Source organism: Lates calcarifer, unplaced genomic scaffold (assembly GCF_001640805.2).
Source record: "Lates calcarifer isolate ASB-BC8 unplaced genomic scaffold, TLL_Latcal_v3 _unitig_1931_quiver_614, whole genome shotgun sequence".
Taxonomy (NCBI): Eukaryota; Metazoa; Chordata; class Actinopteri; family Centropomidae; genus Lates; species Lates calcarifer.
The window spans coordinates 70,939-95,279 of NW_026115857.1; the positions used below are offsets into that span (position 1 = coordinate 70,939).

General features: G+C 39.4%; 5 protein-coding genes and 1 pseudogene across 5 annotated transcripts; all 6 read left to right on the forward strand.

Annotated features, from left to right (window-relative positions):
• The first annotated feature begins 746 nt into the window (after nucleotides 1–746).
• Nucleotides 747–1,782, forward strand: LOC108891311 (odorant receptor 131-2-like). The gene has a single exon (XM_018688433.1). The coding sequence runs from the start codon at nucleotides 765–767 to the stop codon at nucleotides 1,770–1,772; it is 1,008 nt and encodes a 335-aa protein (XP_018543949.1). The 5' UTR covers nucleotides 747–764; the 3' UTR covers nucleotides 1,773–1,782.
• Nucleotides 1,783–5,230: 3,448 nt separating this feature from the next.
• On the forward strand, nucleotides 5,231–6,294 carry LOC108891301 (odorant receptor 131-2-like). The gene has a single exon (XM_018688421.1). The coding sequence runs from the start codon at nucleotides 5,302–5,304 to the stop codon at nucleotides 6,292–6,294; it is 993 nt and encodes a 330-aa protein (XP_018543937.1). The 5' UTR covers nucleotides 5,231–5,301.
• A 4,062-nt stretch (nucleotides 6,295–10,356) lies between these two features.
• LOC108891302 (odorant receptor 131-2-like) lies at nucleotides 10,357–11,319 on the forward strand. The gene has a single exon (XM_018688422.1). The coding sequence runs from the start codon at nucleotides 10,357–10,359 to the stop codon at nucleotides 11,317–11,319; it is 963 nt and encodes a 320-aa protein (XP_018543938.1).
• A 5,194-nt stretch (nucleotides 11,320–16,513) lies between these two features.
• On the forward strand, nucleotides 16,514–17,573 carry LOC108891303 (odorant receptor 131-2-like). The gene has a single exon (XM_018688424.2). The coding sequence runs from the start codon at nucleotides 16,578–16,580 to the stop codon at nucleotides 17,571–17,573; it is 996 nt and encodes a 331-aa protein (XP_018543940.2). The 5' UTR covers nucleotides 16,514–16,577.
• A 1,736-nt stretch (nucleotides 17,574–19,309) lies between these two features.
• LOC108891304 (odorant receptor 131-2-like) lies at nucleotides 19,310–20,269 on the forward strand. Its single transcript, XM_018688425.1, has one exon. It carries the CDS (start codon nucleotides 19,310–19,312, stop codon nucleotides 20,267–20,269), a length of 960 nt encoding a protein of 319 aa, XP_018543941.1.
• Nucleotides 20,270–22,487: 2,218 nt separating this feature from the next.
• LOC108891305 (odorant receptor 131-2-like) lies at nucleotides 22,488–23,515 on the forward strand (annotated as a pseudogene).
• The last annotated feature ends 826 nt before the right edge of the window (nucleotides 23,516–24,341 follow it).

A 24,341-nucleotide genomic window follows, 5' to 3' on the forward strand; every position in this document is an offset into this window, starting at 1 on the left:
TCCGTACACCTCTCTTGCTTGACTGTAACAAAGGTCGTCACCACAAAAGCAAAACTTTACTTATTTCGACCAGACCTACAGCTTCACGTTTTTGTTAAGAGTCAAATGCTATCATGTCCATGTTCAAATTGATTTGAACTATTACAAAACTCAGCAGTAATACACTTCTGTTCTAAAGGCCTTCATAGAGGACATGGTGGCATGGACAAGGGAATTTGAAAACAATGGTAGTTACATCACCATTTTCTAATTCCCATTCTTAGATGTGATGTGAGTGGGTGTGAGGACTGAGTTCATATACTCTGTGAAGGTCGGCAACCCCTTCAGACCAGCAGTGCCTGCAGAGAAACAGGCACAGCCTCCGACCAACTGTCTGCACAGGATAAATGTATGCAGGTAATTCAGAGTTTTGCTTGTGAACTAACCAGGCTTAGCTACTCCAACGACGATGGATCTTCACTGTGTTAAGAACACAAACTGAGGGTTGATTGTGATGTTGTGCTCTAACTACATCAACAGGTATTTTTTGTTTATTAAATGCTTCTCTAAAATGTTTTTTGCAAATCAGTCTCAGACCAACGTCACAGTTGGACTGCAGTATCAGGGGTTACTGGGATTAATTCTTTCTATTCTGTTGACAGTCCCATCCTATGTATTTCTCTTTATTAATATTTACAACTAATTTCTTTGACATGAGAAGAATTGTAATTATGGCAATTACATCAACGGATTAATATTTTTTGTTTATTAAATGCTTCTCTAAAATGTTTTTTGCAAATCAGTCTCAGACCAACGTCACAGTTGGACTGCAGTATCAGGGGTTACTGGAAAGATTGTTGTTGTCTATTCTGTCTACAGTTCCATGCTGTGTGTTTCTCTTCATTAACGGGACCATGTTATTCACCTTGAGGAGTAAACCAGTGTTTTGTGAAACCTCCCGTTACGTTCTTCTGTATAACCTCCTTTTTGCAGACACTGTAGTGCTAGCACCAAATCAAGCAATGTACCTATTGGCTGCTAGTAGAATAACGCTAACATATCCTGTGTGTGGTGTTCTCATTATGTTATTTAGGCTTACTAATGACATCTCTCCTCTCATACTGATGGTGATGTCTCTGGAGAGATATGTAGCTGTGTGCTACCCACTGAGGCACCCTACCATCATCACCATCAGAAACACAGGGGTGGCTATCATTGGGATTTGGGCCTTCAGTTCACTAAATGTCATCACTCAAGTGCTGTTACTGTTCGTTTTTTCATTTAATAACTTGCAGAGTCTGCAGATGAAAGACTTCTGTGGCAAAGAAAGCATGTTGCTTGATCCAGTGTCTGATCTTTATGAAAAAGCCTTCACTTATTTTCTGTTTGTTTCAGCTGGTGTGGCAGTCATTTGCTCCTATATTGGTGTGATGGTAGCAGCCAGGTCAGCCTCTACAGACAAAGCTTCAGTCCAAAAGGCTCGTAAAACACTGCTGCTGCATATGGTGCAGCTGGGCCTCAGTCTCTCCTCAACTATATACATCCCAATGGTCATAGCTATCTCAAAGGTTCTCGACAGGATAGTAATTGTGCGCATCCAAAATGTCCTTTATGTGTGTGCTGTCCTTCTCCCAAGATGTCTGAGTTCTCTAATCTATGGCATCAGAGACCAAACCATTAGACCCGTCCTCATGCATCATCTCTGCTGTCAGTGGAGACAGTCTCCTTTAGTCTCAGTCAGCCCAGCCAAGGCTAAAATCAGCTTACGACCACATCAATTTACAAGTTCATAGATAAATATTATTTTTGGCTAAATATGAGTTGCTGCTTGCTACTTATGCCTTTGCCATATAAATACTTACACTGGATAGATACGACTGCAGATGACTGAGTAACGTTTATGTTTGATTGTTTATTTTGTTCTTTTAGAACTACCATGAAGTGACTCTTTCATTCCCAGATTAGCATTGACATTGCAGGCAGAGGTAAGAAGGTAAAGTCTCAAGGCCACAGGAAACCTTGATGCCTTAGTAGATGTGTTGTTCATAACATTAAAAACACATCTCAATATACTCCAGTTCAAGATGACAGCAAACTACAACCTAAATGATAAACATCTGGTTAAATTAATAATCTCTGACAGGGTCAATCAATTTATCTTTGTAAAGGTTAAATTTATTTTTCTAAATGTATTTTATTCTTTATTTGAGATTTTAGAGGTGTACTCAATGATGTGGCCACTAACAGTTTAATGCATATTTATTGAATGGCTGAAAACATTTGAATTGAACACCCAAATTATTTAAAATGTTTTTAATTTTCATCCCACTCTGTCACAAACAAATTCACACATATCAGCAACACTGCTGCAAGATAATAGGTCCATCCAATCAGCAACAGCTCATCTGTTAGGCCATCACAATAACAAATGCAATGCAAACTAATGCAATTGATACAAACACAACAGAAAAGATCATCACACCCACTTCATCAACACCTCATTGTTCAGACACAGGTACAGGTCCTCCCTGAGGCCTGCCTTTGTGAAAGCGAGGTATCTGCAGTAATAGCAGCCCTGACTCTGGTTCACTGAACATCTTGCCCTCAGCTGTTTCACTACCCATCGCTGTCACTTTTTCCCCTTCATGTTGTGTTAGCTTGTGTTATATACTGGTGTGTCACATCTGCCTGTCACGGTTGTGTGATGATATATGTACAGTGCTGTGAAAAAGAACACAAAGTCTGTAATAATAGAATCTATAATTATTAAGGTCTCTCTTTGGTTAGCATGAGACAGAAGCCCAGAATGCAAAGTGATCTAACAGAAAACTCTACAGAGTAAACTTTAATAGCTATTTAGCCTCCCAATTCAAATGAATACATAGCAAAAGAAGGATGTAAAAATGAATGTTGGACCAAGTAAGAAGCTGAAAACTTCAGCCTGCCACTTCTATGTGAAAAGGGAGAAAGACTTTTTTCAACCATGTTGTAGTTGAAGTGAGTTTTCCTGATCTTTCAATACCATCGCTATTCCAGGAAATATGGGGGAAGAACTTTGGAACCATTCATAAGAAGCACAGCAGTGACTCCCCTGCCAAAAGCGAGTTGAGAAAGAGGAAGGTGAAACTCAAAGACAGGCACCGTTGTTTCAGAATTTTAAAAACAAACCTGAAATAGTAGTTGCTGTCAAAGCTGTCTAGTTATTAAGAAGCACAGTTACATGGGGCTGTGAAGTGATGGCTGATGATTTGAAGCAGAAACTTTGGAGTCCATGGACATAAGTGCGACAGCGGAACTGTGAATTTTTATCAGGATTGTGTCAAAAGACTTGACAGCAAAAGAGGAACTATGTGCCTCTCCATCATTCCTCTTGACACGTGCCTTTGGAAAGAACCCACTCATGGTGAGGACATTTTTCAGACATTAAAAAACTTTGTTGACAAAACCCAGCTTCTAGTGTCTAAGTTTGTGTCAATCATCATCAATGGTTCATTTGCAATTTTTGGGCCAGTCTGATGGATTCTCCTTCTTCCTTAATTATCACTACATAATACATTTAAGATATTTAAGACACAGGTAAACTTTTTATAATATATAAGGTTTTCTGTATTAACTTTTTACCTGGAGAGATATGTAGCTGTGTGCTACCCACTGAGGCACGCTACCATCATCACCATCAGAAACACAGAGGTGGCTATCATTGTGGTTTGGGCCTTCAGTTCACTAAATGTGCTCACTCGAGTTCTGTTACTGTTAGTTTTTCCATTGAAACACTTGCAGAGTCTGCAGATGAAAGACTTCTGTGGCAAAGAAAGCATGTTGCTTGATCCAGTGTCTGATCTTTATGAAAATGTAAATACTTACACTGGATTGTTTGTATTTAGTAAGCTTTGACATACTTTGTTCCCACACAGGCTTCCACTCATTATTCTCCCTCCATTAAGTTTCATGACACCCACAGGAGGAACTAATTATATCAGTATTTACTGAAAACAATAATGTGTAAGGGTTTGAATATTTAATGTGTCTAAATGAGTTATCAGGGGACTGGGTCAGACACTGGGATTTCTCTCTGTGATACCTCCGAGTATTTCAACAAACTAAAAACAATATTTCCATAACAACAACAGCATACCTCATTACGTGGAAAAGTTAGCAGACATCCAACTTTTCCTGACTTGTATTGAAGGCTTTTCTTTCTTTGTTGTTTTGGGCATTAGATCTTATATAGATCCTAACATTATATATTATATTTTTAGGACTGTAAAGATACAACACTTGGCCTTCAGACGCCACAGACAACACAGAGGTCCCTGACAATAAGCAAACACGCCCCAAAACAAAATTCTTTTCACAGATTTTACTGGTATAACAACTCAAAGCATTACTCCACCTAAAATCTGGATGCTTTCTGTCAAGTTGTAAAACATTTGTCTTTCAGATGCAATTCTTGTTTTGAAGGGGGGCACTTCTTCAAGCGCAGAAGAGCACTGTTCAGTAAAAAGTTTGACAAACGTTTCTACATCTGATATTGATGTGGAGTTAAAATTAAATAAAACTGAGAAGCAATCTGTAACTTCTGTAATAATGCACCAGTTGGATTACTGTTTGGGAGACCCAAGGTCCAGATCAAAAAAGACCCAGCTATGGTCAGTGATGAGAAGGTCCTCCACCTGGACAAGATCAATAACAAGAGATAAAGTCTACTGTAAGAACAAGAGGAGGTTTGTTTTTGCAAGAAAATAGACAAGCAAGACAGGTTTACAAAAAATCTGTGACAAGAAGATAAATGAATGCATGACTGAACTTTAATTATATGGCACCTTTTACACAGATTGCAGCTTTAAGTACTTTACAATATAACAAGATCTGACTTCTAATTTTTTGTTCTTCATTACTTATGGATGGATAGTTTTACTGACCAATCATAACTTCAAAACATGACTGACATGATGGTATGGACCAGGGAAAATAATGGTAGAGGATTTACATAACCAGTTACTAATGCATTACCCATTCTTACATGGGATGGTGTCACGTGACGTGGGTGTGAGGACTGAGTTCATATACTCTGTGAAGGTCAGTAACCTCTGCAGACCAGCAGTGCCTGCAGAGAAACAGGCACAGCCTCCAACCTACCAGCTGTCTCCATAATTCTGGCTTTTCCTTGTGAACTAACCAGGCTTCCCTGCTCCTAGGAAGATGGATCTTTGCAAACTTTAACTTCTACCTTTAACTTTACAAACTGAGGATTAATTGCACTGTTCTGCTGCAATTACACTGACAGGTTAACTTTTTTAGTTTATTCAATGCTTCTCTAAAATGTTTTTTGCAAATCAGTCTCAGACCAACGTCACAGTTGGACTGCAGTATCAGGGGCTGCTGGGATTAGTGTTGTTTTCTATTCTGACTACAGTTCCATGCTGTGTGTTTCTCTTCATTAATGTGATCATGCTTTTCACCCTGAGGAGTAAACCAGTGTTTCGTGAAACCTCCCGTTACGTTCTCCTGTACAACCTGCTTTTTGCAGACACTGTACAATTGGCACAGAGTCAGTTATTGTACCTACTGGCTGTTTGTAGAATAATGTTGACATATCCTGTGTGTGGTGTTCTCACCATGCTCGCCAGTCTCACAACTGCAATCTCTCCTCTCACACTGGTGGTGATGTCTCTGGAGAGATATGTAGCTGTGTGCTACCCACTGAGGCACGCTACCATCATCACCATCAGAAACACAGAGGTGGCTATCATTGTGGTTTGGGCCTTCAGTTCACTAAATGTCCTCACTCGAGTTCTGTTACTGTTAGTTTTTCCATTGAAACACTTGCAGAGTCTGCAGATGAAAGACTTCTGTAGCAAAGAAAGCATGTTGCCTGATCCAGTGTCTGATCTTTATGAAAAAGCCTTCACTTATTTTCTGTTTGTTTCAGCTGGTGTGGCAGTCATTTGCTCCTATATTGGTGTGATGTTAGCAGCCAGGTCAGCCTCTACAGACAAAGCTTCAGCTCGTAAGGCTCGTAACACACTGCTGCTGCATCTGGTGCAGCTGGGCCTCAGTCTCTCCTCAACTATACACAACCAACTGCTCCTAGCTATCTCAAAGGTCCTCGAAAGGATAATAACTGTGCGTATACAAATTGTCCTTTATATTTGTATTATCATTCTCCCAAGATGTTTAAGTTCTCTAATCTATGGTATCAGAGACCAAACCATCAGACCCGTCCTCATGCACCATCTCTGCTGTTGGTGGAGACAGTCTCCTTTTCTCTCAGTCATTCCAGGTGAGACAAAAATCAGCATACTTATAAGCTGATAGAGAAATATAATCTTTCAGCAGAATCTGGGTTTACTGTATGTTATTTATGAACTGCAGAATATAAACACTTACATAGGATAGATATGACTGCAGGTGACTGAGGAACTTTTTGATTAGTTTTTTATCAGCACATTTTTATGGTCATTTTAAAATTGTTCCTATGTGGTATTTGTACAGTCTGTAATCTTGCTTTTCTAGCATAATTCAAATGAACTTTTCCTTGAAAATACCTCACTTAGTTTTGCATGAAATTTTATCATCATGAGCTAACAGGAGTGTAATATTAAAGAACAATTCTGGCTCATTAAATCTTGGGCCCTGTTTTAGAAACTTTGGTCATCATTTCTGACAGCTGTGATAAAATTGTAGTCGATTGCTGAGATATGAAAGTATACCAACACTGCTACAATGTGACGGAGAAAATGGTCAATCAGACCAGATGTTAAAGAGGCAAAGAGTTTAACCAGTTTATCTAAAGCACTTTATTTGGAGATCAGACTGAAAGTAAGAGTTCCTAAAATTCATTCATTCATTCTCTATACCTTATCCGTTAAGGGCCATGGGGGGCTAAAGCCTATCGTGACACTGGTGAGAGGCAGGGTACACCCTGGACAGATCAGTCCATCACAGGGCCAACACATGCAGACAAACAACCATTCACACTTATTCACACTTACTGACAATTTAGAGTCACCAATTAACCTAATGTATATCTTTGGACTGTGGGAGGACGCCGGAGTACCCGGAGAGAACCCATGCAGGCACAGAGAGAACATGCAAACTCCACACACTCCCTGGGAATAACTAAATGTTGGAAGTAATTCACCATTACTAGGGAAATCAATGCACACTGTGGCCATCTAGTGTTTGTTATCGCCTGTTGGTAGCTGGTTCAAATCCCCTGAACATAAATAATTAGCCAGTACAGCCTGTGCCAAGACAAGAGAAATGATGAGAAAAAACAGAAAAATGAGCCCAAAGTCACAGGAAACCATAATTTAAATCATCACGTTCACTCATTCATTACTTCCATACAGTAAACACTCAATAGTGAGCAGTAAATTGAGATGTCAGACACAAACCCTTAACATTTTGGGTAGTCACTGACACATGTAAAGTAAAACAACAATAATTTTCATACCCATAAAATGTAATGCATTGTATTGTGGGCTTGATAGCAGAAAGCAGTGTTATGGAAATTTCCCGGTCTGCCTGTAAAGAGTCAAAGAACAAGACTGGCAAGGTAGCATGCACCAAGATGTTTAATCTCTATAGAGAGGACGCAACACACAGAACCACACGGCAGTAAGCAGTTCAGAGGTATGCCCCCCGACCAAACTTTTCACTTCCCTTTTATACTTTGTAATATGCCTCTGGCCCTCTGATTGAACTGCCAGATAACATTTCTTTGCAACTGAGTAAACACTTGGGGTACAATGAAAGACAGTTGTGACCTCTCTCAGGAATTTACAACTGGTGTAATCTCCTGTGTTGATGAAGATACCATTTGCCCTCTTCCTCTTCAGGAAGGTATTTACGGTGGGATTATAATAGTAAGTTCATCAGGTCATCCTTAATGAGTAAAATAGCACAACTAAAGCTACAGACTAATTACACTAAGTATATTTTCTTTGACTGCAATCGACCAGTTGATGGAAAGGGCTATGCTTAAACCTGCGTGCCATTCATCCTACTCTGTCACAAACTGGCCCAAATTCACACGTATCAGCAACACTGCTGCTAAGATTATAGGTCTAACCACATCCAACCAGCAACAGCTCAACTAATGCAATGCAAACTAATGATACAAACACAACAGAAAAGATAATCAGACCTCATTGTTCAGACACAGGTACAGGTCCTCCCTGAGGCCTGCCTTTGTGAAAGCGAGGTATCTGCAGCCATAGCAGCCCTGACTCTGGCTCACTGAACATCTTGGTAAAAGAGGCCTTCGTTGAGGAACCAGTTGTTTCAGAATTTTAAAAACAAACCTGAAATAGTAGTTGCTGTCAAAGTTATCCAATTATTAAGGAGCACAGTTACATGGGGCTGTGAAGTGATGGCTGATGATTTGACGCAGGAACTTTGTGTGGACACTGCAGACTGAAAGTGTTTCTAACTGCAGCTGCAGCTAGATGAGTCCACGGACATAAGTGCTACAGTCAAAACAGATGGCAGCAAAAGAGGAACTATTAACAATCTAACCAATGAATGAACACACTCACAGTGAGGACATTTTTCAGACATTCAGAAACTCAATGACAAAACCCAGCACCCAATGTCTAAGTTTGTGTCAATCACCATCAATGGTTCATCTGCGATGTTGGGCCAGTCTGATTGATTCATTGTCAAATGCAAGGAGGAGCATGCATTTCCCTTCTTCCTTAATTACCATTGTGTAATTAAGATTTAAGACATTTATAATACAGGTAAACTTTTTATAATCAAGTTTTCTGTATTAACTTTTTACTTGTTTGTGTTTATTAAACTCTGACATTGTTCCCACACAGGTTTCCACTCATTATTGCCTCTCCATTTCCATTTCCATTCCAAGTTTCCTGACAAACACCCACAGGAGGAACTAATTATGTCAATATTTACTGAAAACATTAATGTGTAAGGGTTTGAATATTTAATGTGTCTAAATGAGTTATCAGGGGACTGGGTCAGACACTGGGATTTCTCTCTGTGATACCTCCAAGTATTTCAACAAACTAAAAACAATATTTCCATAACAACAACAGCATACCTCATTACGTGGAAAAGTTAGCAGACATCCAACTTTTCCTTTTTTTGAGAAAAATCTACAGCTATATATCATATTTTTAAGACTGTAAAGATAGATAGATAATGGATGGAACTGAAAGTACTGCTTGGAACAAAGTCTTTTAGAACATCATAGATGCCTTGAGACTTGCTATGCATTGATGTGCCTAAAGCAATGACTGTTGCTGTCTGCATGCACCAGTTGTGCATGCATCCAGCTGAAATTGGTCCTGATTTTTTTCTTATTCTTACAACTTTTTAATTTTTTTTTCTTTTGTTATATATTTCTGTCAGTTTTTTCATTGTGGAATTACTTTGTAGTGAGGAAAACAAGCAAACACGCTCCAAAACAAAATTCATTTCACTGATTCATGTTATTTTACTGGATTAATAACCCAAGGCAAAATCTGGACACTTCCTGTCAAATATGCCCAGGGATACTTCGGACACATAGCCAGGGATTGAACCACTGATCTTCTGATAAGTGGGTGACCTGATCTACCACCTGAGCCACAACCACCCCAGAAGTGTTCCTTCACAGTAACATGATAATAGAAGCGGAAAGCCTACAGCCACTTCTCTTTCCACTCTCAGATTTATTCCTATCCACCTGAACCTTCTGTGTGAAAGACAGAACAGTACAATCAAGTCCCTCTGATTCCTCACAAAGGCCACTAGCCCTTGTGCCCTCACTACAAAGTAATAAGTAATTGGTCTCATCATCAGTTAATGGGCCTATCAGGGCCACATTATCCACAAATTTTATCACTATAAAATTATCCTGAAGGCTAACACAATCAGGGTTTGGCCTCATTGCCCTCATTATCAAAGTGTTTATAGTTTTAATGAAACAGTCAAAAGTCAAAGTTCTCACAAAACTATAACAGAACAAATATTATTAACAATACATTCATCATAATTACTCCTGCATTATAGATAATATGATATAGTGGATCTCAGTATTGAAGAGGTGGTGGCATAAAAATGACATCACCCATTAATAATTAACAATGCTGGCATGTGATTGTGTTGGGCGAAGTAGATGTTAGGACAGAGTTCATAAACAATATGTGGGCTCAGGTAAACTCTGCAGACCAGCTCTGCTCACATGAAAACAAGTACGGCCTCTACGCTATCTTGGGACTTATATGTGAACTCTGTGGCATTCTCTGCTCTAATGATGACATGCAGTATATTCACTGTTCTAGGGATACAAACAGGAAAATCTTCTGTTTTTACTGCTCGATTGCATTAAGTGGTTAACTTTTTATGTCTCTCCAATGATTCTACAAGATGTCCAATGCAACTGAATCTCAGACCACCATCACTGCTGGACGGGGTATACTGGAAAGAGTGTTGTTTTCCACTGTGACTACACTGCCATGCTGTGTTTTCCTCATCATTAATGGGGCCATGTTATTCACCTTGAGGAGTAAAACTGTGTTTTGTGAAACCTCCCGTTACATTCTCCTGTACAACCTGCTTTTTGCAGACACTGCAGTGCTAGCACAGAGTCAGTTACTGTACCTACTGGCTGCTTTTAGAATAAGGCTGACATATCCTGTGTGTGGTGTTCTCACCATGCTCGCCAGTCTCACAACTGCAATCTCTCCTCTCACACTGGTGGTGATGTCTCTGGAGAGATATGTAGCTGTGTGCTACCCACTGAGGCACGCTACCATCATCACCATCAGAAACACAAGAAAGGCCATTTTTGGGATTTGGGCCTTCAGTTCACTCAATGTCCTCGCACGAATTCTTTTATTATTGGATTTTCCATTTCAAGACCTAGAGAACCTGCAAATGATAGAATACTGCACTGAAGAAAACCTGCTGCTCGAGCCAGTGTCTAACCTTTATGATAAAGTCTACACTTCTTTTCTGTTTGTATCAGCAAGTGTGATAATCACTTTCTCCTACATTGGTGTGATGGTAGCAGCCAGGTCAGCCTCTACAGACAAAGCTTCAGCTCGTAAGGCTCGTAACACACTGCTGCTGCATCTGGTGCAGCTGGGTCTCAGTCTCTTGTCAACGATGTCCAATCAACTGTTTGTAGTAATCTCAAAGGTTCTAAGCAAGATAGCTGTAGTGCGCATTCAGATTGTTGTTTACGTGTGTATTATCATCTTTCCAAGATGTTTGAGTGCTCTGATCTATGGCATCAGAGACCAAACCATCAGACCTGTTCTCATATACCATCTCTGCTGTCACCTGAAACTATCCATTAATCCAGCCACCAATGAGATCTCACCTTAGGATGGAATGTATCTTAAATATGTATCTTAAAAGATGGCATTGCACTTTTCAAGCCTGTCTTAATACTTACATAACCATATGTACAGTGAAACCGCTTTTGGTCACTACAATTGTTCCTACATAGCATCAGGAGATCCTCCTGATCAGGAGATCCTCCTGATGCTATGTCAGTGGTAGAGATGGGGAACAATAACTACAGTCTACATTCTGTACTAATGTTTAGCTGAGGCCTATATGTGGCCTCAGCACTCTTGGTATCAAGTGGGTATCTTTCAGTTTGCAGTATTTTTTGCACAAAAAAATAAATCCCTCTTAGTGTTTCTCCAAACAGTCTTGAAGGGCTACAGAGGAGGGATAGTAATACAAAGAGGGAATTTTGGGCAAATATAAATTTAAAGAGGGAAACACAATGTTGATTTTGTCCTCCTCCTCCTTTTGACCTGGAGGGAAAAAATGTGAACCTATCCTTAAAAAGTGTGAAACTATCCTTATGGTAAATATTGCATTAAAATGCCTTATTTTGCTGTTTTAACTAACACACCTTAGTTGCATGTGCTGCAGAAACTGAGTATGGCCTACAGGCTTCTCTTCTTAAGTACTTAATTGCAGAAAATAACCTAGGTTACTCTCTTCCCCTCTAAACTGCATGTGTATTGGAAATTCTTAACTTGTGGGAAACACATTTGACTCCAAGCCCAAGTCAGAGCGTACAACATATATGGCCAGAACAGCCAAAATATGTGCCTTTTACAAAGAATAGCTTTTCCTATTTCTGTGGCTCAGATATGACAAATTAACACACATTATGAACTGCATCTATTGTAAAGAGCACTGCAACTTTTACAATCCTACAATTTTACCCTGTTTACAATGATTTATACAATGTGTTTAGAAATAACTAATGTGTATGGGACTGTTCAAAAAGGAAAAGTTGCAAAAAAACTTCTAGTAGTCCTATGCTCATAGATCAGCATTTCAGAAGTCAATTTTATTTATATAGCACCAATTCACAACAGAAGTTATCTGTACATATAGAGCAGGTCTAGACTGAACTCTTTATCTTATAAAATTTACAGAGAGACCAAACAGATCCACCATGAGCAGCACTAGGCGACTGTGGCAGAAACCTCGAGCAGAACCAGACTCAGGGTGGGCGGCCATCTGCCTCGACCAGTTGGGTTTAGACAGAGAGAGGAGGGTGGGGGGATGAGAGAAAGACAACATTAAAAAAACCTAACTTTACTTTGAATATCATGCCAGCCGTAAATGCATTGCAGCCAGAACATAAACTAATATGAACAAAACCAAAGAGTTTATGGTTTTAATAAACATCATAAGCCTAGGCAGACAGGATGGCCCTGTGATTACTAATGACATTTCTTTGTTTACAGGGTGACAGTTAGTAAAATCAAAACAATAAAAATAATACCACATACATGTTGGACATATGCTGTTCTCATTCCTAATATGGGAGAAATAACACAGAGGAGACTATTGGGTGTTCACACAGTGTCATTAAGTAGGTGAGCTAATATATACTGTACGAGGACAAGCAAACCTTGTAGACTGGCTCTGCTCACCTTTGACCTGCTAATGGTTTGCACAGGGAAAATGCATGTGAATAATGTGTACAAACGCAACAGTATTGTGAAGATGATGTGTCTTCATTGTTTTAGGAAAGCAAACTTCAGTTGCATCAACAGGTTCATATTTCTTTTTGCAGACACTGTTCAGCTGGCACTGAGCCAGTTACTGTATATATTTGCTTCTTGTAGAATAATGTTAACTTATCCTGTGTGTGGTGTTCTTGTTATGTTCACTAAGCTCTCAAATGATATCTCTCCTCTCACACTGCTGGTGATGTCTCTGGAGAGATATGTAGCTGTGAGCTGTTTTTTATGTCTTTATCTACATCCTCCCCAGATGTCTGAGTTCTCTTATCTATGGACTCAGAGATCAGACCATCAGACCCGTCCTCTTGTACCATCTATGCTGCCGAATGTCACTCAGCTGTTCCACCAAAGGGTGAGGTCTCCTCTCAAACTGAAAACACTTTCAGAGAATACATTAAGTTGGAACAAAATTCATTGTTAATTTATAAATGTGGGTGAAAAATTCTGATGATGGAAATAATGTCCTACACTTAATGATCGTATTTATGGTCTACTCCAGAATATATGTTAAATGTTCAATATCAGTACATTAGCACACATTACATACACACATTAGCTTTTTATTTCAACCTCTTTTTGCCCAGGATTATTTATGGTAATTTCATTTTCTTCAGTAGCATTACAGGCCAGATAACTCCGTGTATAATTAAAAACACATCATGCATCTCACCCATTGTATTTGAAAAGATTAGCAGAATTTGCTATAGTTGATGAAATATATGTTGACATCAATACTGATAGTAAGATATTATGATACAGCTTTAATAATTGCACCCTTTCTCTCTCCATCTCTACATTTGCTGTACATGCATCTGTGATGAAAACTTCATTTACATTTCACTCTGTGTGAATGAACTGCACATTTGTGATTTACTGGTCATTGCTGAATACAAGAGAATAAATGTTATAAACTACATTAAATGTAATTATGTAGTAGTAATGCATGCTGTCCAAAAAATGATGATGATGTGTCTGCTCTATTTAACATCTTTTCATTAAGAATTCTGTAACAACTGTCACAGAGAGCAGTCTGAAACATCGGTGATAAGAATATTCAGAAAATGATGCTGATAACGTGCAGTAATCGTTCAGGCCTGCACACACTGATTATCAATGACTTTAACAAAAACAGCAAGGTAAGTGAGTTTTACAGTTGCAGAGAGTATTTAACAAAATAAATATGAAATTATTTTTAAAAGCCTATTCACCTCAAAAACAAACTCCCCTTAGTGTGCAGATATTTCACAAGTGATATTGTGACAGTGTGGTACAGCAGCTGCACAGGACAGAAAAGACTTGGCAAAGGTGGGGAGAACAGCACAGGGGATCATGGGATGTCTGCTCCCAGATCTGGCCTCAGTATACACTGGACGGGTCCAGAGGAAGGCCAGAGGTATCGCTGCAGATCCCACTCACCCAGGCAACAGACTGTAACAGAAACATAAAAACACACACCACCAGACTGAAAGAGCTTCTTCCCCAGAGCAGTGAAATCCATCTCCCCCTGCAGACACACACACACTCATCCACTGTGCCTTAAACTACTAGAACCTGCACTGTGCTGCACTTTGTACATTCCTCTGCTGCTAAGATCCACTGCACATTTCATTCTGTTTATTTTATTCTATTCTTACCTTATTTTTATTTTAATGTACATAAAAATAAAGGCTCAGAGCAGACTCTACCTGCTGAGGAGACTCAGGTCCTTTGGAGTGCAGGGAGCACTGCTCAGGACTTTTTATGACACTGTTATGGCATCAGCCATCTTCTATGGAGTGGTCTGCTGGGGCAGCAGCATCTCAGCAGCAGACAGGAAGAGATTGGACAAGCTGATCAAGAAAGCCAGCTCTGTCCTGGGGTGCCCTCTTGACCCCATGGAGGTGGTGGGTGAGAGGAGGATGATAGCAAAGCTATCAACTCCTGATGGACAATGAGCTCCACCCCATGCAGGACAGTCTGACAGCACTGAGCAGCTCCTTCAGTGATAGGCTGCTTCACCCTAAAGTGTGTGAAGGAGAGGTATCACAGGTCCTTCCTGCTGCTGTCAGACTCTACAACCAGCTCTGCTCCTAGTTCACCACAGGTTCTACAGTGATGAATCCATCCTGATCCAAAACAGCTGCTATCAGTCACTCACTGTGTGGAACTCCATTTCAAAATGTGCAATATCTGTATTTAGTTCATTTTCTGTCTCTGTGTATAAAGTCCTGTGATCATAGCTCTGTTCATATTTTTATTACATTGTCTTGTTTATACTGTTCTTATGTGTAGAATTTTTAAAGCATTATCTTGTTTTTATCTTGTCTTTTACTTGTATCTATGTCTTTTTCTATCTTTTAAATCTCATACTAATAAAGACTAATAAAGAATCATCTTATCTTATACGTATAGTGTGTCTATAGTTGGTTTTTCTGTCTGTATATTTTAAAGTATTGTGTCTTTGTGTTTATGTCTCACCTGATTCTTAAAGTAGTATCCTCATTTTGTTATGATTTATATTATTAAATGAAATTTAAAATAGTATAACCACCACAGTTGAGAGACAGGCTCAGAGATCAAATAATTCCTCCAAATGACTTCACTGGAGTATAAACTGGGGGTTTTGGAAAGTTATAGAAAATGGAAGACACAGAAATCCCATCCAATATGGGAAAAGTATGTGGGAAGGGGATTCTGACCAACATGCAGCCTGGTCACAAATTGAAACATAACAATAGTAACCTAACCTCTCTCACATGTCTATCTTGCTGGGTATTCTCAACCCATGAAGACGCTGGAGGACCATAGGTGAATCTGGTGTGTAACAGCACTATGACAGGTGCCATCCTGTCATCCTTGAAGTAGGCAGGAGAAAAGAGTCCATAAGGCAGACAATGAACAATGTGAACCATGAAGCTGCCATTAGTGAATCATAAAAATATGTTTATGATTAAACAATACTATTCTGGTTTAAACCAGCCCTGATACAATATACCTCAGCCTTAAGTTCCCTACAGCCTGACACAAAACTGATATGAATAAATCAAAGAGTTTATAGTTTTAATGAACTACAGAGATGCAGGAGGACTGGATGTCCACAGGATTGCTAATGGCACTTCTCTGTATGATTTGAAGGCCACATTTAGTTTATATTAAATGTGAAAGAATAACATTTAAAAAATGACATATAAAGTTGCTGTTGAAACACTGCACCTACACTGGGGATAAGACACAGACCAGACTATTGGGTGTTCATGTAGTGTGACATGTAGTGGGTGGGAAGATGAAGTTCATTTATAGAATATGAGGAGAGGCAAACCCTGCAGACCAGCTGCTCACATGGATGGAAGCATGACCTGTATCTGTATGACCACCATCAGAACAGGGAACATGTACATGGATCATTTTCTGCGTTACATGTGGAATTAATAGACAATTCTGAAAGGATAATGGACCTTTTACTGTGCTGGGCAAAAATACTGTACAAGATTAACTGTACTTCTGTATTACCATGACATCAAAAGGTTCATGTGTTTGTGGATGTCCTGAATGCTTTTTCAACTTATTCAACTGTATGGATCTGGATAAAACCCTTATAATGTTCCCATGTGCTTTTCAAAGGGATCCCATAAATGCCTCGCTAATATGTCATATACGCCTCAGTCTCAGACCAACATCACTGCTGAACTGCAGTATCGGGGAATACTGGAAATAGTGTTATTTTCAGCACCAGTCACAGTTCCATGCTGTGTGTTTCTCTTCATCAATGGGACCATGTTATTCACCCTGAGGAGTAAAACTGTGTTTCGTGAGACCTCCCGTTACATTCTCCTGTACAACCTCCTTTTTGCAGACACTGCTCAGATGGCACTGAGCCAGTTACTGTACCTACTGGCTGCTTGTAGAGTAAAGCTGACATATCCTGTGTGTGGAGTTCTATCCATGCTCGCTGTTCTCACCAATGACATCTCTCCTCTCACACTAGTACTGATGTCTCTGGAGAGATATGTAGCTGTGTGCTACCCACTGAGGCACGCTACCATCATCACCATCAGAAACACAGGGGTGGCTATCATTGTGGTTTGGGCCTTCAGTTCACTAAATGTGCTCATTCGAGTTCTTTTGTTGGTAGATTTTCCATTTGAAGACCTGGTTGGTCTGCAGATGAAAGACTTTTGCTCCACCATAGCTATGTTGCTTGGCCCAGTATCAGCTCAGTATGATAGAGCTTACACTTGTTTTCTCTTTCTGTCAGCTGGCGTGGCAGTCAGTTCCTCTTATACTGGTGTGATGTTAGCAGCCAGGTCAGCCTCTACAGACAAAGCTTTGGCCAGTAAGACTCGCAACACACTGCTGCTGCATCTGGTGCAGCTGGGCCTCAGTCTGTCTTCAACTATATATAATCCTTTGGTTATCGCCATCTCGAAAATCTTAGACAGAATCTCAATGTGGCGAATCCAGAATATTCTATATGTGTGTATTATTCTTTTTCCCAGATGTTTGAGTTCTCTCATCTATGGCATCAGAGACCAGACCATCAGACCTATCCTCACGTACTATATATGCTGTCGACTGAAGCTGTCAACCAAGGTCTTAACCTAGGATACTTTGACTTACTCAAGCATTATTTTCATTTAAGAGGTATATGTTGATTTGAGATAAAGCTCAATTTCCTGAAATTCTGAGTATGGAATATGACTGAAAGAAAATAAATTGTAAAAATTCAAGCTGATGAAATATGTGTGGGTAAATCTTCTGATAAAACTATTTATTCATTTATTTATTTTAACCCTTATTTAACCAGATAGCTGACCCTTTTTCAATGGAGACCAAGGCCAAAACTGCAGCCTTTCGAGTTCAAGGACAAGTACAACATCAGGAATACAAATAAACAATCCTGAAAACCAGCTAACAATATATGAGTACAAAGCTAAGTGCAAAGAAGGTTACAAAACAATTGTCAATATTATTCATGTTAAAACCAAAGAAAAATTACTCACCATGGGTTTTGCCATAGCCCCAATTTTATGTTATTTATGAACTGCAGAATATAAACACTTACATAGGATAGATATGACTGCAGGTGACTGAGGAACTTTTTGATTAGTTTTTTATCAGCACATTTTTATGGTCATTTTAAAATTGTTCCTATGTGGTATTTGTACAGTCTGTAATCTTGCTTTTCTAGCATAATTCAAATGAACTTTTCCTTGAAAATACCTCACTTAGTTTTGCATGAAATTTTATCATCATGAGCTAACAGGAGTGTAATATTAAAGAACAATTCTGGCTCATTAAATCTTGGGCCCTGTTTTAGAAACTTTGGTCATCATTTCTGACAGCTGTGATAAAATTGTAGTCGATTGCTGAGATATGAAAGTATACCAACACTGCTACAATGTGACGGAGAAAATGGTCAATCAGACCAGATGTTAAAGAGGCAAAGAGTTTAACCAGTTTATCTAAAGCACTTTATTTGGAGATCAGACTGAAAGTAAGAGTTCCTAAAATTCATTCATTCATTCTCTATACCTTATCCGTTAAGGGCCATGGGGGGCTAGAGCCTATCCTGACACTGGTGAGAGGCAGGGTACACCCTGGACAGATCAGTCCATCACAGGGCCAACACATGCAGACAAACAACCATTCACACTTATTCACACTTACTGACAATTTAGAGTCACCAATTAACCTAATGTATATCTTTGGACTGTGGGAGGACGCCGGAGTACCCGGAGAGAACCCATGCAGGCACAGAGAGAACATACAAACTCCACACACTCCCTGGGAATAACTAAATGTTGGAAGTAATATATTTTACCACTATAAAATTATCCTGAAGGCTAACACAATCAGGGTTTGGCCTCATTGCCCTCATTATCAAAGTGTTTATAGTTTTAATGAAACAGTCAAAAGTCAAAGTTCTCACAAAACTATAACAGAACAAATATTATTAACAATACATTCATCATAATTACTCCTGCATTATAGATAATATGATATAGTGGATCTCAGTATTGAAGAGGTGGTGGCATAAAAATGACATCACCCATTAATAATTAACAATGCTGGCATGTGATTGTGTTGGGCGAAGTAGATGTTAGGACAGAGTTCATAAACAATATGTGGGCTCAGGTAAACTCTGCAGACCAGCTCTGCTCACATGAAAACAAGTACGGCCTCTACGCTATCTTGGGACTTATATGTGAACTCTGTGGCATTCTCTGCTCTAATGATGACATGCAGTATATTCACTGTTCTAGGGATACAAACAGGAAAATCTTCTGTCGATTGCATTAAGTGGTTAACTTTTTATGTCTCTCCAATGATTCTACAAGATGTCCAATGCAACTGAATCTCAGACCACCATCACTGCTGGACGGGGTATACTGGAAAGAGTGTTGTTTTCCACTGTGACTACACTGCCATGCTGTGTTTTCCTCATCATTAATGGGGCCATGTTATTCACCTTGAGGAGTAAAACTGTGTTTTGTGAAACCTCCCGTTACATTCTCCTGTACAACCTGCTTTTTGCAGACACTGCAGTGCTAGCACAGAGTCAGTTACTGTACCTACTGGCTGCTTTTAGAATAAGGCTGACATATCCTGTGTGTGGTGTTCTCACCATGCTCGCCAGTCTCACAACTGCAATCTCTCCTCTCACACTGGTGGTGATGTCTCTGGAGAGATATGTAGCTGTGTGCTACCCACTGAGGCACGCTACCATCATCACCATCAGAAACACAAGAAAGGCCATTTTTGGGATTTGGGCCTTCAGTTCACTCAATGTCCTCGCACGAATTCTTTTATTATTGGATTTTCCATTTCAAGACCTAGAGAACCTGCAAATGATAGAATACTGTGCTAGAGAAAACCTGCTGCTCGAGCCAGTGTCTGACCTTTATGATAAAGTCTACACTTCTTTTCTGTTTGTATCAGCAAGTGTGATAATCACTTTCTCCTACATTGGTGTGATGGTAGCAGCCAGGTCAGCCTCTACAGACAAAGCTTCAGCTCGTAAGGCTCGTAACACACTGCTGCTGCATCTGGTGCAGCTGGGTCTCAGTCTCTTGTCAACGATGTCCAATCAACTGTTTGTAGTAATCTCAAAGGTTCTAAGCAAGATAGCTGTAGTGCGCATTCAGATTGTTGTTTACGTGTGTATTATCATCTTTCCAAGATGTTTGAGTGCTCTGATCTATGGCATCAGAGACCAAACCATCAGACCTGTTCTCATATACCATCTCTGCTGTCACCTGAAACTATCCATTAATCCAGCCACCAATGCCTACAGATGACAGATGTTTGCTCTGACATTGCTATGTTGCTTGAGCCAATAACTGATCATTACGACAAAGCCTACACTTACTTTCTGTTTGTATCAGCTACTGTGGCGATCATTTCCTCCTATACATTGGTGTGATGGTAGCAGCCAGGTCAGCCTCCACTGACAAAGCTTCAGCTCATAAGGCTCGTAACACACTGCTGCTGCATCTGGTGCAGCTGGGTCTCAGTCTCCTCTCAACTATGCACAACTCTATTATTCAGTCACTTTCAACAGTCCTACAAAGGTTAGTAATCGTAAGAATTAAGACTGTTTTTTATGTGTTTATCTACATCCTCCCCAGATGTCTGAGTTCTCTTATCTATGGACTCAGAGATCAGACCATCAGACCCGTCCTCTTGTACCATCTATGCTGCCGAATGTCACTCAGCTGTTCCACCAAAGGTTGAGGTCTCACCCTAAAGTTCAATTGGTTTAGTATTGTTACAGGACATAATTTTTGTGGTGAAATCCACAGTAACAAATGATGTTGGAGAGAATGTTATGATTTGATATTCTTCAATAGTAATTTTCATACTAATTTTGAGTAATTCGCATACAAAAATTTCTTAATCAACTTGGTAACGTACTCTTGTTTGAATCATCTTAATTGAATCTTAAAGTCAATGAATAATAGTGATTTGAGTAATGGTAATTAGTGAGCATAGAATGCTCAAAGGGGGAAACTGTATTGGAAATTCTCAAATGATTCATGATAATTGTGATTTATTAATGATCTGTATTAATAATCTGTACTTGTACAATTGTGCCTTATAAAATATCATATGCTCAGTACTTTTCCACATCAATAAGCTCACAGGGCACCTCGCCCCATCAAGGACGGGGCCTGATACAGGGCTGCATAGCTGTGTAATCTCTGACGCTTTTCTCTCAGAGCTGCACTGTTGTGTCGTCTTCAGAAGATGTTTTCCTTTTCGTCTCCAGACGTAACCTTGTTTCTTTTCCATTTAACCTGTAATCTATTGTACTCAGTACTCATTGTGCGTCTCATGCTTGAGGAGTATAGTGGGTCCGTTTGCAAATGTAAACCTACAGAAAGACAACCGTTGACTCTGTGCTTTACTGAACAGAAGATTCCCATAACAGCCCCTTTAACCTTTTCAACAGTTTTTGTACAGCAGGCGGTTCATGAACCTTAAAGTTTGTTGTCATGATTTAAATGTAACCACAGTAACACTTCTCTCACAAGCCCCTCATGCTGGGTATTCTCAATTCATGAAGACAGTCAGAGGTGAGAGATCCAAATCAGAGGTGCAAGGATAAGCAGCCCTCCTGCACAAAATTGTAGGTCTCTTCCTGTAATTCCTTTTGATATTAGTATTGCCAAAATTGCAAGTCACTGCCAGAAACATAAATCCCTGCATAAAAAAATATGCTAGGCATCTCAGGGAAACAGCTAAAGGGCTGAGCTGGTGTGGAGCAGGAAACCTAAGGTTGTTGGGGCAGAGAACTGCAGAGCCGATGAGAAAGCGACAATGGCCAGATGCTTCCTTCAAGGGGCTCTGACCTTCTACACACACATGGAAGTGGCAAAAAAGGCTTGGTTAGACGTTCTGCAGCCAGCCAGGTAGTTCACTCTAACCAAGGCTTTTTTGACACTTAACAGCTTTTCCTTCTCAGTGCAGCCTCATTGTCATGTCATTCCTTTAACATTAACAATTGAAAATGTATCTGACTTTATAATAATATTCCATTTTGTACTAGTTCTGATAGAGTATACCTTAAGTTCCCTGAAACCTGGACCAAAACTAATATTAACAGAACTGAAGAGTTTATAGTTTTAATATTCAACATAGACCTGGGAGGACAGGACGAACACATGGTTACTCATGACATTTTTGTTTATACTTTCAGGGCGATTTTTACTATCAAAATAAAGAATATGAAAACTCAAAAATAATGAATAATAATATGACACAGACCAGACAACTGGGTGTTAACATAGTGTCATGTGAAGTGGGCGGGAGGACTAAGTTAATAAACACTAGGTGAGGAAAGACAAACTGTGCAGACCAGATCTGCTCACATGGAATCAAGCACAACCTTTAATATGCCAACAGTCAACAAAGGGGAAATGCATGTGAATAATTTTCTTTTTTGCAGGTGAACATACATTTGTACTTTAAAATGACATGTCTTCATTGTTTTAGAAATGTAATCTGCAGAAAAAATATTGTGCTATTGTGTTTCAGTTACATCAACAGGTTCATATTTATTTTTGGTCTTAAGTGCTTCTCTAAAATGTCATATGCAAACCAATCTCAGACTCTCAACATCACTGGACAACAGTATCAGGGATTACTGGAAAGAGTCTTGTTTTCCACTCTGATTGGAATGCCATGCTGTGTGTTTCTCTTCATCAATGGGATCATGCTTTTCACCCTGAGGAGTAAACCAGTGTTTCGTGAGACCACTCGCTACGTTCTTCCTGTATAACCTCCTTTTTGCAGACACTGCTCAGCTGGCACTTACTCAATTACTGTACCTACTGGCTGTTTGTAGAATAATGTTGACATATCCTGTGTGTGGAGTTCTATCCATGCTTGCTGTTCTCACCAATGATATCTCTCCTCTCACACTAGTACTGATGTCTCTGGAGAGATATGTAGCTGTGTGCTACCCACTGAGGCACGCTACCATCATCACCATCAGAAACACAGGGGTGGCTATCATTGTGGTTTGGGCCATTAGCTTACTAAATATCCTCACTCGAGTTCTTTTACTGTTAAATTATCCATTTGAAGACCTGGAGAGCCTGGTTATGACAGATGTTTGCTCTGACATTGCTATGTTGCTTGAGCCAATAACTGATCATTATGACAAAGCCTACACTTACTTTCTGTTTGTATCAGCTACTGTGGCGATCATTTCCTCCTACATTGGTGTGATGGTAGCAGCCAGGTCAGCCTCCACTGACAAAGCTTCAGCTCGTAAGGCTCGTAACACACTGCTGCTGCATCTGGTGCAGCTGGGTCTCAGTCTCTCCTCAACTATGCACACTTCTATTGTTCAATCACTTTCAACAGTCCTACAAAGGTTAGTAATCGTAAGAATTAAGAATGTTTTTTATGTGTTTATCTACATCCTCCCCAGATGTCTGAGTTCTCTTATCTATGGACTCAGAGATCAGACCATCAGACCCGTCCTCTTGTACCATCTATGCTGCCAAATGTCACTCAGCTGTTCCACCAAAGGTTGAGGTCTCACCCTAAAAGTACAATTGGCTTAGTACTGCAATAGGTCAATTTTGTGCCTAAATTATTTATGGTCTGCAAAAAATGAAAAGATTTTATTTTTTTTAATTAAAAATTAGTATATGCTACAAAATGTTTGAAATATTTGTGATTACAATAAGCAAAAGGAATATAATGTTTGTGTACAGACATAATCTGTGGCTAATTTCATTGTATTTGAGTATATTTAACCCCACTACAATGGACACCCCAGCCCTGTTAAGCAACATTTTCTTCCGAGCAGCATTACAGAGTGTTTAATTTAAAATGCATCAGGCGTATCACAAGTATTTTTTAAAAAATCAAAGAGCATTTTCTGTACTTGATGATATTTCTGTCCTATATTCATACGGATATGATTCTAATAATATAATATGGCTTTGAATAACTGCACACTCTCTCACACGGTCTCTGCATTTAATGTACCTGCATCTGTGATGAAAATTTTCACTCTGTGAATGCACTGCACGTTTATGTGGATGTATTGCTGGTCATTGCAATGAATAAAAATAAATGAGAAATACCTTTAAGCTAAATTTAATTTGAAAATGTGACAGTACTGTTTTGTCCAAAAATGTCATTATTATGTTTCTGCTCCATTTAAAATCTTGCACATTAAGAACTTTCAAAGAAATGTTTCTCTATGATCTGCATGTAACAGCGGAGCAGGCCAAAACATACGTATGTGTAGTCACTATTCAGGCCTGGACATATTGATTATCATCTACTTTAATATCACAGCAAAGTAACATAATTGTACAGTTGCTCAGTTTATCTATGAAAATATAAGCT

What these genes read in the sequence shown, in the direction of transcription:
- LOC108891311 (XM_018688433.1), top strand. Translation starts at nt 765, where the DNA reads ATGTTTTTTGCAAATCAGTCTCAGACCAACGTCACAGTTGGACTGCAG.
- LOC108891301 (XM_018688421.1), top strand. Translation starts at nt 5,302, where the DNA reads ATGTTTTTTGCAAATCAGTCTCAGACCAACGTCACAGTTGGACTGCAG.
- LOC108891302 (XM_018688422.1), top strand. Translation starts at nt 10,357, where the DNA reads ATGTCCAATGCAACTGAATCTCAGACCACCATCACTGCTGGACGGGGT.
- LOC108891303 (XM_018688424.2), top strand. Translation starts at nt 16,578, where the DNA reads ATGTGCTTTTCAAAGGGATCCCATAAATGCCTCGCTAATATGTCATAT.
- LOC108891304 (XM_018688425.1), top strand. Translation starts at nt 19,310, where the DNA reads ATGTCCAATGCAACTGAATCTCAGACCACCATCACTGCTGGACGGGGT.